This window comes from Equus asinus, chromosome 4 (assembly GCF_041296235.1).
Source record: "Equus asinus isolate D_3611 breed Donkey chromosome 4, EquAss-T2T_v2, whole genome shotgun sequence".
Lineage (NCBI taxonomy): Eukaryota > Metazoa > Chordata > Mammalia > Perissodactyla > Equidae > Equus > Equus asinus.
This window is the reverse complement of record NC_091793.1, coordinates 93,659,489-93,672,814: the sequence shown is the minus strand read 5'-3', so window position 1 is coordinate 93,672,814 and position 13,326 is coordinate 93,659,489. Positions and strand designations below refer to the sequence as shown.

Genomic DNA, 13,326 nt, shown 5'->3' with positions numbered 1-13,326 from the left:
TATTTCTTCACCTCAGCCTTCTTCCAGCACTGCTTTCCTATATACCCATGGTTTGAATGGAATTCTGAGCTTTCCTTGAAAGCAGGGCTCTGTGTGCCAATGGAAACATTGGCACCCTCGGCCTCATTGCAAAGTGCCCTTTGCTTTTCATGCCACAGAATCATCCTGGGTCCAGAGGGTGTCCATGTCTTTGGTGTTAAAGTTACAGTCCAATTTCAATTTTCTGACTCTCTCCATCTGTTGCAATCCTCTAGATTGTGTACAAGGATGACCTCAACTGGCTGAAAGGCATTGGTTGCTATGTCTGGGACACTCCTGAAATTCTCCATGCCAAACATGCTTATGATCTACGCAACGATGTGAGTTTGCCTTGTTTTTCATTTTTTTTAAGCATGTTTCCTTCTCTTTGTAGTCTAGAGTCAAGGGGAGAGTACAGACATTGTCACAGACTAGTTGTGTCTTAAGTGGTGTTGAGGCTGGCCAAGCTGGTGAAAGATGCTAAGGGATAGAGAGCAGTTACTTCTCAGTAATACATTTGGGATTCCTATTAAGCAATGAATGCAGTTGAGCCGTGCCATTGTTCTCTGGGGGCGAAGGGACTCCTGGCTCTTCTTTCCACTTTTTGGACTATTTTCAGTATTTCATGATGCTATAGATAGGATCTATTTAAAGGATTTGCTAAGCAAATTAACACTGAAATCAATATTTCGGTAAGAAAGTTTAAACGTTCCCAGAAGAGCAGTTTGTTGTCAAGGCTCCTAGAAGACTCTAGAAGCTCTATATGACTATAAGTGTTGATGATGCTGATTGTTATAAAATTCAAATGCATCCTGGTCTGTTGAATAAGTGCTAATGAATGTAAATACCATGAGTTAAAAGCAATCAAAACTTCTGTGAACCAGCAATTTCTAATGTAATGACTGGTCTAACCCAGGCTTATTTTCTTCCTCTCGGCAGATCAAATACAAAGAGCATGTGAGGAAAACGAGGAACGACTACAAGTTGGTCACTGATACTCCAGTCTATGTGCAGGCTGTCAAAAGTGGGAAACAACTAAGTGATGTAAGTGCCCACTAGGCAGTACTGTGGACAGTGATAAAGACAAGGCCACAGTGTAAGCAGAAGTAGCAAAAATGAAAGATGGGGCACTGCCAGGCCTTTGCTAACTGGGAAACCAGAGTTGGTGCCTTAGAAAGGACTTAAGATGCTGCTGTTGTTTCCTGGTGTGTTCAATCAGCTCCTTGGGGGTGAAGTTGTAAGTGATCTAAGTCTATGAAATACGTGGTGTTTTTGAGCTTCCAAAGTTGCTTTTTGTATCCTTGTGTCAAGAGCAACAGTTTATGTCTCACCGTCTAGACATTCTAAGAAATTAGAGCTAACTATGGCAGGATGAGAAGGAAGCCGGCTCTGAAGTTAGAGATGTAGATGGAGTCCAGCCTCTCCCACACGTCATCTATGAGGCTTGGGGAAATCACTTAGGCCTCTGAGCCTTGGCGTTCTTATGTGTACAGTGGGGAAGTGGATGGAAAGCACCCACTGTAATGCCTGACACAGAGCAGGCGGACCAGGCACAAAGCTGCTCTTTTTTCATTAACCCCAGAAGTTAATAAGTAAAAATTAAATCCCACCAGTGAATTAGAATGTTGAATCCTGTCATTTTAGAACTTGCAGTGGTAGAATGCGCACTCTTCCTCTTTTTATCCCTGAGTGGACTTATTCCTCACTGTGGGGTCCACACCGTGGCTCTGACTGTATTGGACAAGGTGCAGTGACATATCAGATAGAGTTATCTAGGCAAAGGGAAGCAGGTTACCTTTTTAAAACATTTAACAGAGACCTGGCTTTCTGTTTACTTTTTGCATCTTTCTAGCAATACTGCCACAGTCTGAATCAACTCTCTCTGCTTCTCTCTCTGCACCCAGGCTGTCTACCACCATGACTACGTGCACAGTGTCAGGGGCAAAGTGGCTCCAACTACAAAAACCGTGGATCTGGACCGGGCCCTTCATGCATACAAGCTCCAGAGTGAGGTGAGCAGGGAGAATTGGACAGAGTGCCCAGCAGAAAGCCAGAGGCCGCCTGCAAATGCCAGGCCACAGGCCTCTGTAGAAGTAACCACAGCTTGAGCATCCTCTCAGCCTGACCTTGTAAATTGTAAAAGCTGTCCAGTCATGTGAATTAAAAATAAAAAAGAACAGAGCAAAAACAATGCACAGCCTGTCTTCCCCTTTGGCTGGCAGAGTCCTCTTATCAAGCAAGCGAACAATGGGCATTTTTAGAGCAGTATTTACAAGTCATCAAGAAGAGGGCCAATCTGCCATCTCTGCTCTCAAAAGGCTTAAAATCAAGATGACAAAGACAAGGCATATAATCATAAAAGACTATTAACAACAAGAGATAAAGCTAGAAATTGCTGTTAGAATTCAGAAGAGAAAGACAATAGATTCCACTCTCACATTTCATGTCCCTATCCTGTTACCTGCTGGTGCTACTTTGGTCTCAGCCTTTCATGCTACTCTCCTACACTCAATGTTAACAGTAATTTGGTTTTTCACATTTTAAATACTATTTGCACTCCTGTAGCTCCCCTGAGAGATTATTTAAGGTCACAGACAGGAGCTCTCTTCCCCTTTCTGCCAGGAATAAGAGCGTCCTGACCTCTTCTTAGACTGACACCAAGACACTGTGTTTATGAGGCGGACAGGATCCCAAAGATGTGCCTTATGATTATGGCTGTTCAGGGATTGGTGATGGCTCGAATATCACCTAAGGGTGGGGTTAATGACAGAAGTGACACTTGGCTTCCTGCTTCCTATGCTTTTCCCAAATTCTTGCTAGATGCCATGTAGTCAACTGGGCATGTGTTCAGAAGCATAAAAGAATGATTTTCTGTAAGCCCCTTCACTCATTTCTCTCTTTTTCAAAAAAAAAAATAGGTTAAGAATAATCTGATTCATTGCTAGACTCTTAGAACTTACTCAATTTCTTCCTGAAATCAATTCAGTGAGCATAAGTATCATTATAAGCATAATACTTGTAAACATAAGTAACATTAAGTATCTAATTGAAAACCTCACATGAGCCCAATGTGACTGGTTTTAACTTAGATCAGTTATTTGATGTAGATGTCATTTAAGCTGCTCTTCCTCATTCCGGCAGAATCTGTACCGAAGACCTGGCCTGCGCTCCTTGCCCACTGGATATAGGCTTCCAGTCGACACCCCTCACTTCAAACACACCAAAGATACCCGATACATGAGCAGTTATGTGAGTGGTCTCCTTCTTTTTAAGATGGGGTCTGAAGTGGGAGGGGGGACACTAATATTTATTAATAGCCTATTCTCATCCCCCCAATCACACCCTGAAGGTTCAACATGATGTAACAATGGGAGCAGAGGAGGGGAGACAGTGTATTTTCTAGGGGTGCTGTGGAATGGTCTTGCTTCTGCAATTCGGCAGTGCTGGGCAGCCCAGTAGGTTAGCACAGGACTTTCATGGGATTGCATCCGCATGAATCAACTACGTTGGCTCAGGGTTCATGGCTGCCATGATGTCTTTACTTTTGCTGCCCTTAGCACAGAAGCATCCTGAACTATCCCAAGCCATATACAGGAAATGCAACTTCATACCACCCACTGTTGATGTGTGCTGATAGTATTGTCTTCCTTCTGCAACGTTTCATTGCAGAAGATATAACATCACTGTGTGTTCCTTTGAAAGGAAAGGACTTGCCCAGCTGCTGGCTTTGATACTTGCCTCACTACTTACCCTCTGTGCCCATTTCATAGAAAGCTCAGAGGGGTAGATAGGCTCTCCTTACCTGTAGCTTACCCAGGTGTTAGCTCTGATACTAACCTTCCCCACTTTTTAAAAGCACCAAAATGGGACTTGATGCATTTACCCTGTGGACAAGCCCTAGAGAACTGTTGGCTATTCCAATGACTCTGGCTTCCAGGTCATACCCACAGACCAGCCATTAGTTGAAGAATAAGCTTTCCCTTCCATGTTGCCCTTCAGAGTCCTAGGAATCAAACCTGCTGGCCAGGCAGGATCCAATTGCCAGTGGCCCAGTAATATGGTTTCCAAAGCAGAGAGTCACAAATTTCATCATCTAACATGTCATTTTTAAAATCAGTCTGTAAAGGCACTCACCAGTGTTAAAAATATTCTCTTGTTTCTTTTTTGAATTTCCTAATTTCCTAGCCATATTGGAACTAAAATTTTTTTCTTACATTTTGCATACCTGCCTACAGAGAGATTTCATCTAGGCAACGCTGAGTTTTACTCCTTTTTGGACCTGGCTTTTTTAGCCAAAAAAGTAATTTTCAAGACTTGGATTACTATCAAAACTTTCTCAGTGGCTTTTCCTTATACTTAATGCTTGGAGAGTAATTTTCAAATGAAAGTGACAACTCTTTTCTATTTGAGAAATGTAACGCTGCTCTTTGTTTACCCATCAGTGATCTTATTCTGACTTTGCTTTCACAGTTCAAGTACAAAGAAGTTTATGAACACATCAAGGCCCATGGGTATACACTTGGCCCCAATGACGTTCCATTTGTCAATGTCCGGAGAGTCAACAATGTTACCAGTGAGGTACTGTGAATCCTAATTCTGTGGGGGAAATATTGAGTTTCAAAGACAGTGGCTTTGCTTGAAATGAGTTAAGAATTAATTGTATTTCAGCTATAAATGTACACATCAGCAAGGAGTAAGAGGGTTCTTTTTGTCACCCTTCTGATACTGGTATCCCTTGATAATGTTTTTCTATATTTGGTAATGCCATTTAGAGACCACATCCATTGATTATAATGCAAATTAATTCCTTCTTTTGACATTTGTATTTAAAAATGTTTAATAAGGTTGCATCTTAGTCTGCTTCATGACTCTGGTTTTCTACATAAACTATTGGTTTATATATCTGTTCCTTCAATCAAACCATCTGATAGAAAGCAGAAGACTTTGTGCTCAAAATTCTTCACCTAAATAAAATAAATATCATTTTTCTCTTTTTTCCTAATCTCAACATTTTATATATCCTTAATCTCTCCTCTCATGGCTCTTTATGTAAAATATTTAATTGTTGCTAAGTCAATAGATGTCTTCATCTTCCTACACTAAACACCTGGAATGGTTTTTCCTCCAATGTAGAGACTTTATCGACAATTATACCACAAACTGAAAGACAAGATTCACACAACTCCCGACACACCTGAAATCCGCCAAGTCAAGAAGACACAAGAGGCTGTCAGTGAGGTGAGTATTTTCTTAGGAGAGAGAACAGGCTATAGAACCCAGGGATGAATGTCAACAATTAAGTTTCTAATGTCTGTGTTTCTGGGCATTTGTTTCTTCAGTTGATCTACAAATCAGACTTCTTCAAGATGCAAGGCCACATGATCTCGATGCCATACACACCCCAAGTGATCCATTGCCGCTACGTGGGAGACATCACCAGTGATGTAAGCATCTCACAGGAGTCTTTCTGGAAGACTCTTACTAAGAGGCAGGCATGCTTTCAGCATTTAAACCAACCAGTGGTCACTGAACAGTGTTTTCAATTGAGTACTCCTAAACCAAGGGTAGAACTTGGAGGTGAAATAGTATGGAAGCAGGACCCCACTTTCTCCAATTTCTCCAGTTATGGAAATAGTAGGAAAAGGACCACTTGGGAAACACAAGAATTGCTGACTACCATTCTACATTCAACACTGAATTGTTACTGACTCCTCACTCTCTAAGTGACCTCTGTCCCAGGTCATGTTTAGTATCTTTCTCCTGCTCGTCCCTACTCCCACCCTCTTTAGCAACTTCCTGCTGCCATTTTTTTTCTCCTTGGATGATTCCTTCTCCTAAAAGACCACTCCACTCAATCTGTGCTTTTCTCCCATCAATATAGAAATAAAATAATAGCAGTGTTCTCTCCTCAGCTCAGAGTTAGCGATTTGAATGTAAAAACCTGGGATTTGGTTGAGTGCAGCAAGCTAAGAGCATGTGGTACACGTGTTGAAGCAAAATGAAAGATACATCAATAAAAAAGCGCCGCTACTCTGTCTTTTTTGTTCCTGATTCACTTTTGCCCATGACCAGCTATATTTCTGATTTTTCCACACAGATTAAATACAAAGAGGACTTGAGGATCCTGAGGGGACTGGGCTGCTTCCTGTATGACACTCCTGACATGGTCCGCTCTCGGCACCTGCGGAAGCTCTGGGTGAGTGCACATCTTCACAACACATGCCTACCAGATTCCATAAACCCCATCACCAGCCTCAAGGAGCTGAGTAGAAAGAATCTTTGCTTGTAGCTACTTTAAGGGGAAATTTACCATTAACCCACTTGAGCAAGTCATGACCCAATTAAGATAATGCATGCCTCCTATAAAAGGGGATAAGTTTAGTTAAATGACAGTTGTCTTTGTTCCTGCATGGGAAGACATCCAGTATACATAGAGGGCCATCTTGGCTTACACATGCCAACCATTTGGAAGAGAACATGTGACCGTGACATACAATTCCTTAAATGATTAATCAACTTGTATTTCCATTTTTTTTTTTTTTAAGTCTCATTACCTGTACACTGATAATGCAAGGAAGATACGAGACAAATACAAAGTGGTGCTTGACACTCCAGAATACAGAAAAGTGCAGGAACTGAAGACACATCTGAGTGAGGTAAGGATGCTTAACCTGTCACTACAAGGGCCTCATTCCTCTAGTGATCCTTTTTCAGGCAACCACACTAGACAAAAGATCTCCCCTCTGCCCTTTGTTAAAGTGGCCACCATGTCTAAGCAAGTCAGTTGACCTCACTTTGCCTCAGTTTACTTATTTTATCCCTTTTGGATAAGATGAGGATAGTGATACTTGCCCTACCTACTAGGGCTGCTGAAAGTTTACATGACTTTATAGATTAGAAGGTCCTCTGTTTTATACTATTGTTGCAGTCTCCAAACTGAATTTATTTCAAAATTTTCTCTCTCTTTAATTCATGCTGTCAGGAACTCTAATCATGGCAGTGCCATTTGAAAAGTCTTCAGTGACTCAGTGACTCCTTGCTCTGCTGCCAGCTCAACAAATTCCAAACTGCTTAGGTTCATTTTCGTCTGCCCCACCTGGTATTGACAGTCCTAATTTATTGTAGTTAGTTGTATATAGATATGATGCTCTCACATAGACTCTTGGTTCCTTGAGTGTTGGCCCTCATCTTATTTCGATGCGTATCCCATTGTGCCTTGGCCGAAATAGATGTCCATATTTGCCAATGACTAAATGTGCTTTGTAAAGCTAAGGGCATTCCACAAATGTAAATGATCTCTCTTATTATAAGTCAGTTGGCCATTCTCATTAAACTCTCAGTTTGTCTTGTGGCTTCATCCATCAGCTTTCATCAAGCTGAACCAAAGCATTAGCTGTCAGGCCACTTCATTGACTCCCCATTCTCAATAGGTCTAATGGCTTCTGATTAGGAATCACTTATGCTCTTTAACATAGAGATGCCCTGGCAAACCAAATGTTGCCCTCAGCAGAGGGGATGTGTAGCTTCCTACATGCTTAGTGAGCCGAAGGCAGAGGATGATTAATTCTTCAGCTTTTACAAAAGCTACACTGAGCCCATTTGCTTTCCTGAAAGTTTCCCTGTGTTATTTCAACCAGTTCTGGCACTCAGATAGGAATGCTTATGTTCTTTGTATCACAGTAAAAATAATTCTCCACTCTGGCTAAGTATCAGAATCATCTATGAAATATTTTAAAACTACCTTTGAGTGGGCTGTGACCTCCAGCCCCACATGAGTCTCTGCTTCTCCATGCCTGGGCATCTGCCTGCTTTTAGCTGCTCCATAGATGATTCTAATATGCAGGCAGTGTTGGAAACCACTGCTCTAAAGTATCACATCTCTCCTTCAGCTACAAAATAATAAAAAATTGCTTGGTAACTTAAAGTTCTTATTGATATTTCTGATACCTTTGCTTCTCTTGGCTGTCTGAGTCCAGAATTATCTAAACCTTTAATTTCTCTTCTTCCCAATTCCTATTGGAATTTTGTAAATATTATGTGTCAACACTGAGGAAGAATAATAGATATTTTCAGGAGTGTGTTTTCTCCCACACTTGCCTCATTGTAGAATGACCTGGGCTTGATAAAATACTGATGCAGGCTACAAGCCTGGATTCAGAAGGTCTTGGGTGGAGCCTGCAAATCTATTTTTAATAGAGACTTTGGGGGTTTTTAGGATCAGGGAAGTTTGGGAAACTCTGGCTTAGTAAAAAATTTGGTGGCCAAAGGAAGTTCAAGTTATGGACTTTTGAATTGTCTTTGAATTGTACAGATGCTTGACACATATACATTTGAAGTACTAAGAAGCAGGGATGTTGCCTCAAAAAGCATAAACAATGGATACCTAAGTATAAGGGAACTATAGTACAAAGAGAATTATAGACATGGCATGGGAGAGTTAGGTCTTTGTCCCAGATTTAACTCTAATTTGCTGTGTGACCTTGTATAATTTACAATGTCAACACCCAACTGCCTGAGCTAGAGAATTGGACTAGATAATGATTCAGGCTTCTTTTAGGGATAAGATTCTGAGTTTTAATTTGCTTTATTCAAAATTTAACCTAGGAGAAACAGTGAGTTTTTATTTATTTTTTCTCCATTTTTTCAGTAGTAACACCAAAAACAGCCCCAAGCAATGAGCTACATTTTGTTTTAACTTGCACTTGTATACAAATTAGATTTAAAGAAATGGACATGTACCTACACATTATTTATTTCCTACATTTTATCTGTTCATCTATTCAACTGGCATTTATATCTGTGATTAGAAATTAGTCGTTATACATTTATACTTTCTAGTTGGCCTCATTATATTAAATTCCCTCAGCATTTATTAGAGGACTACTATTTTTCAGATCTTTTATCTAAGCACAAGTTGATAAAAGGATGATAGAGCTGAGCCCCTGCATTTCATGGGCCCACAATCTGTGAGAAGAAACAGACATCACTATGATAAATGGTATCCTATAGGAATAGTCAAGACAGTATGGCCTCTAAGAGGTTTCCAGGCAGATAAGAGGGGGAAGAACATTCTAGGCAGAAAGGATGGTATGTGAAAATGGCTGTAATAAGTTCTAGAAATTTGGAATAGTTTCAAATAGCACATGGGGAGTGTGGCAGAATGTTGGGAAATGAGACTAGAAACATAGAACAGAAGCCAGGTTATGAAGACTCATGGGTGCTGTATTAAGGATCTTGGGCCTGATGAAAACTCATTGAAGAATTATTTCTGAGCACATTGGATCTGAGCATTAAGATCTGATTACATCTGAGCTTTAAGAAAATCTCTTTCTCAGACTTGTGAAAGATAGATGAGCCAGGTGGAGTGGCCCAATAGAGGATTTGGGAAGGTGGTATAAGAGGCTGTTAAGAATGTGTAGAGAAGAAATGACACAGGAGGCTTAACTAGGGCAGTGGTGGTAGGAAAGGAGAAGGATCAGATTTAAGGAATATCATAAAGTTAGGAGCCCAGGATTCATGACCATTTTGATGTGCATGTGAGGGTGAAAGAGTCTAGGATGACGTCCCAATTTTCTGCCCTGGGTGACTGGGAGATCAAGGAGCCATTTAACAAAACAGAGAAAATAGGAGAAGAAGCAGATTGGGGTTGGAGATGGCATAATATAAAGAATCCTACATTAAATATGATAAGTCACTCAAGTTCAGAACACTGGTGAAAATTTGGATCTGGAGCTCAGGAAAGATCCTGGATACTGTATAGATTTGGAAGTCATCAACCTCAAATTGATGGTTGAAGCCCTGGGTATGAATGAGGTCACCCAAGGAGAATATACGGGGTGAAGGGGGCCAACCCTTGACTCCAGCTAATGGCTGCCTTTGGGGCGGGCAGAACCATAGAAGGAGGCTGACAAGGAGAGCCTAGAAAGATAGGAGGCTGTGTATGGTAGAACGATGGAATGGAAGGCAGAGAAGAGAGTTTTTAGGAATGAAATTGCTCAGTTACTACAGAGAAACGTTCTCGGATTTATTAGTTGCGAAGGTTTTGGTAGTCTTTTTTTTTTTTTTTAACTTTTTATTAAGATTATGATAGTTTACAACCTTGTGAAATTTCAGTTGTACATTATTGTTAGTCATGTTGTAGGTGCACCACTTTGGTTTTGGTAGTCTTGATGAGAAGAGTGACTTCATTGCAGTGGTTGGGTGGAAACCAAACTATCGCCTTGAGAAATTAATCAAAAGAGAGAAAAAGAAAAAACACATAGTCTGCTTGGCTGTGAAAGGAAGGAACAAGGCTGTTGGTGGAGATTGGAAAAGGCTTAATGAAGGAAGGGATTTGAGTCTGTTTGCAGATGAAGGGAGAGGGCCGGAAAAACAGGAGGGTTGAAGATATGAAGGCGACGTGTATAATTGCTGAAACAGAGTCCTAGAAGGGACCAAAAACAAAGTAGGAGTCTTATATCTTAGACAGGCTACAGAGCATCTCTTATTTTGATTCAAAGGAAAAAAGAAAAAGCGGGTTGGGGAGGTAAATAAATTATTGATTTATTGGGCAGAAACTGAGGTTGTTGCAGTGAGAGGGCCCTTGATTTTTCTATGAAGTCAGCAATAAAGGCACCTGCAGAGAACACAACATGTCGATGAAGCAGAAATTATGGTCATGACTCTTTTATGTCCAGCTGGTGTACAGAGCTGCAGGCAGGAAGCAGAAGTCAGTCTTCACTTCCGTTCCTGATACTCCTGATCTGTTAAGAGCCAAGCGAGGGCAGAAGCTTCAAAGTCAGGTAAGATTCATAAATGAATGTTCCTAAGTCTGCTGCGGTACCATCACAGGGGGTGGTTATGTGTGCCTCACCCCTCCTGGTCGGCAGCAGCCTCTTACACTTGACTGTCCTTGATACGCCCTCTTGCCCATTAATTTCAAGAAGAAGTTTTCTTTTGGGCCATCATCACCATGGTTATGTTTGACACGAGCAGGTAATGTCATGCTTTCTAAGTTCTATACAATTTTTGTCGTTGGATGAATGGTGTGTGGACTCCAGGTAGTGATAACCATTGCTTGATTCATTCCATAGAACCTATCTATTCTCCACAGACAAATGAAACCACATTTTATGCATTCAGGCAAAAACGGAAAAAAAATACATTGAGGGCTGTATCAGAATCCTCGTTCTTCTGGTGGCATTCTTTATTGTATGGATTTAAATTGCACCATAGCCAACAGTAAGAATATTAGATAACTGGAGTGCTAATATGTGTTTCCAAATGAGAAACAAAGAGAGAAACAAAAGAACAGAAACACATATAACAAACAAACAAAAAAACAAGGCAACAGCAAATAGACACCACCTTCCCAATTAAGAAGGAAGGGGACTGAATCCTAAATAATAAATGTTTTACCCCTATAACATCTGATCCCTATTCTGTGATTATTTAGTATCTGTATGTCGAACTTGCCACCAAAGAGAGGCCCCATCATCACGCTGGAAACCAGACCACAGCCTTGAAGCACGCTAGAGACGTGAAGGACATGGTCAGCGAGGTAAGTTGGGAATTTGGCACCAAGGCACTGGGTTAAAGAAAAAAGATCCTTCGTTAAAACCTTCACCTGCTGCCTCTAATCAGAGAACTCATTTCTATAAGTTCTGCTCAGCAGCATCAAAACACAGAAGGCAAAGCTATTGTCTTAACAAGCATGACATATGGTGTCCCTAGGCTGAATCTGAGACATGGCTGTGAATTGGGAGGGATGAAAACACTTGAATTTAAGTTTGTCTCTCTTTTCTATCTTTATTTCTTAGACAAAGTACAAGATTCAATATGAAAAGATGAAGGACAGGTACACCCCGGTTCCAGATACGCCAATCCTCATCAGAGCCAAGAGGGCTTACTGGAATGCCAGTGATGTATGCATCCCTTCCTTCTTTCTTCTGTTGTGATAGGGACAATGAAACAGAAGATGTTACAGTCATATCTATAGTTCAAAGTCCTGGCCTACAACATGGGTCAAGAAAACAACAGGAACATTAAAAACAACAACAAAAACAGACAGAAGCAATAGCAGTCAGGCAAAGTAGCTAAGAATAATGCAGAGAGATGCTAAAAGGCTATCATTTTTCTCATTGCACTTCTGGGCGAAAAAGTATGACCCTTTCTTAATAATTCTTTGGTAGCATTTCCTAGGGGTACTTGACAATTAATTGTTATTTAGCCATAAAATCATGGTTTTGGAGTCAGGTAAACATGATTTAAAATCCTGATGCTGTCATTTGCCTACTGTCTGACTCTATATAATTTACCTAATTTTTCTGAGACTGTTTTCTTATATGCGGAGTGATGATAAGAATTGCGATAATTAAATTAGACTAAACAAGATAAGGTATGTAGCATACTAGCACAGTGGTGGGCTCTTGGTTGACACTCAGAAAATGTTTGTTCCCTTTCTTCTCTTAATCGCCTAAATCATGCGAATGACACATTCGTTAGAATTAGGTGGGACAGACTTTCATTTCCCATACCACATGATGAAGGACAGGAGTGCCTTTTAATGGCAATGACGTTATCTGTTAATAAAGATATGAAATTAATCAACCCAGGGTAGATGGCCAATCTTTACCAGTTTTGTGTCTCAGAACTCAACTGCAAATACATTACACCCGTTACTGGAAGCAGAATCTCTGGAAGACTAGACATGTTGGAACTTAAACCCAGCCAAAAGCTCAAGAAACCCTATAACCCCTCAACTTAGCAACATAGCTCTAGGATTTCAAGGCATCTTAAAGTAATTACAGTGCTCCCTAAACAGAAATGTGAAAGGGTACAGCAAATTGGAACAATATCTTGGTTCTGAAATTTTCATTTGGAGCTGAGAGGAGTCTGCTGATTGGAAAAAAGCAATGCCAATTTGCTGAAAGTATAAGCTGAGAAAATTATATACTACTCTCAAAATCTATCCCCTAGGATATTCTTAGTTTTCTTGTGACATCCCCATCTTTATCATTTCCAGGTTACCATTGAATATTAATTCAAACCAAGCTTATTCTGCATCACTGCTTTTTTGAGGGTGGCCACACAGTGAAATTGGCCCCTGGAGCTCAGTGTGCTCTATTGGACAACCCCATCCCTGGGACTTTCTCAGGACCAGCACTGATAACTCTAATCTTGAAATAGTCCAGTGTAACAAGGGTAGTATCTGGCATTAAGTTTGACTTGTCCACAGTGGCTGTCCCCACAAGTAGAGCTAAGCAATTTTATGAGATTATCAACCTGAAAAACAGAGTTACAAAGTCAAGGAAAAGACATCTTTGATTA

The 13,326-nt window shown here is 40.7% G+C and overlaps 1 protein-coding gene across 38 annotated transcripts in view; it reads left to right on the top strand.

The window, feature by feature from the left end:
* NEB (nebulin) overlaps positions 1-13,326 on the top strand; it is a 214,018-nt gene that overhangs the window by 148,305 nt on the left and 52,387 nt on the right. For all 38 annotated transcript variants that reach the window (XM_070507751.1, XM_070507750.1, XM_070507749.1 and 35 more), the window contains exons 119-130: positions 255-359; positions 958-1,062; positions 1,923-2,030; positions 3,160-3,267; positions 4,489-4,596; positions 5,152-5,256; positions 5,358-5,462; positions 6,116-6,214; positions 6,564-6,674; positions 10,695-10,799; positions 11,453-11,557; positions 11,817-11,921. In XM_070507751.1, coding sequence (XP_070363852.1) covers positions 255-359; positions 958-1,062; positions 1,923-2,030; positions 3,160-3,267; positions 4,489-4,596; positions 5,152-5,256; positions 5,358-5,462; positions 6,116-6,214; positions 6,564-6,674; positions 10,695-10,799; positions 11,453-11,557; positions 11,817-11,921 — 1,269 coding nt within the window. The remainder of the gene's footprint in view (positions 1-254; positions 360-957; positions 1,063-1,922; positions 2,031-3,159; positions 3,268-4,488; positions 4,597-5,151; positions 5,257-5,357; positions 5,463-6,115; positions 6,215-6,563; positions 6,675-10,694; positions 10,800-11,452; positions 11,558-11,816; positions 11,922-13,326) is intronic.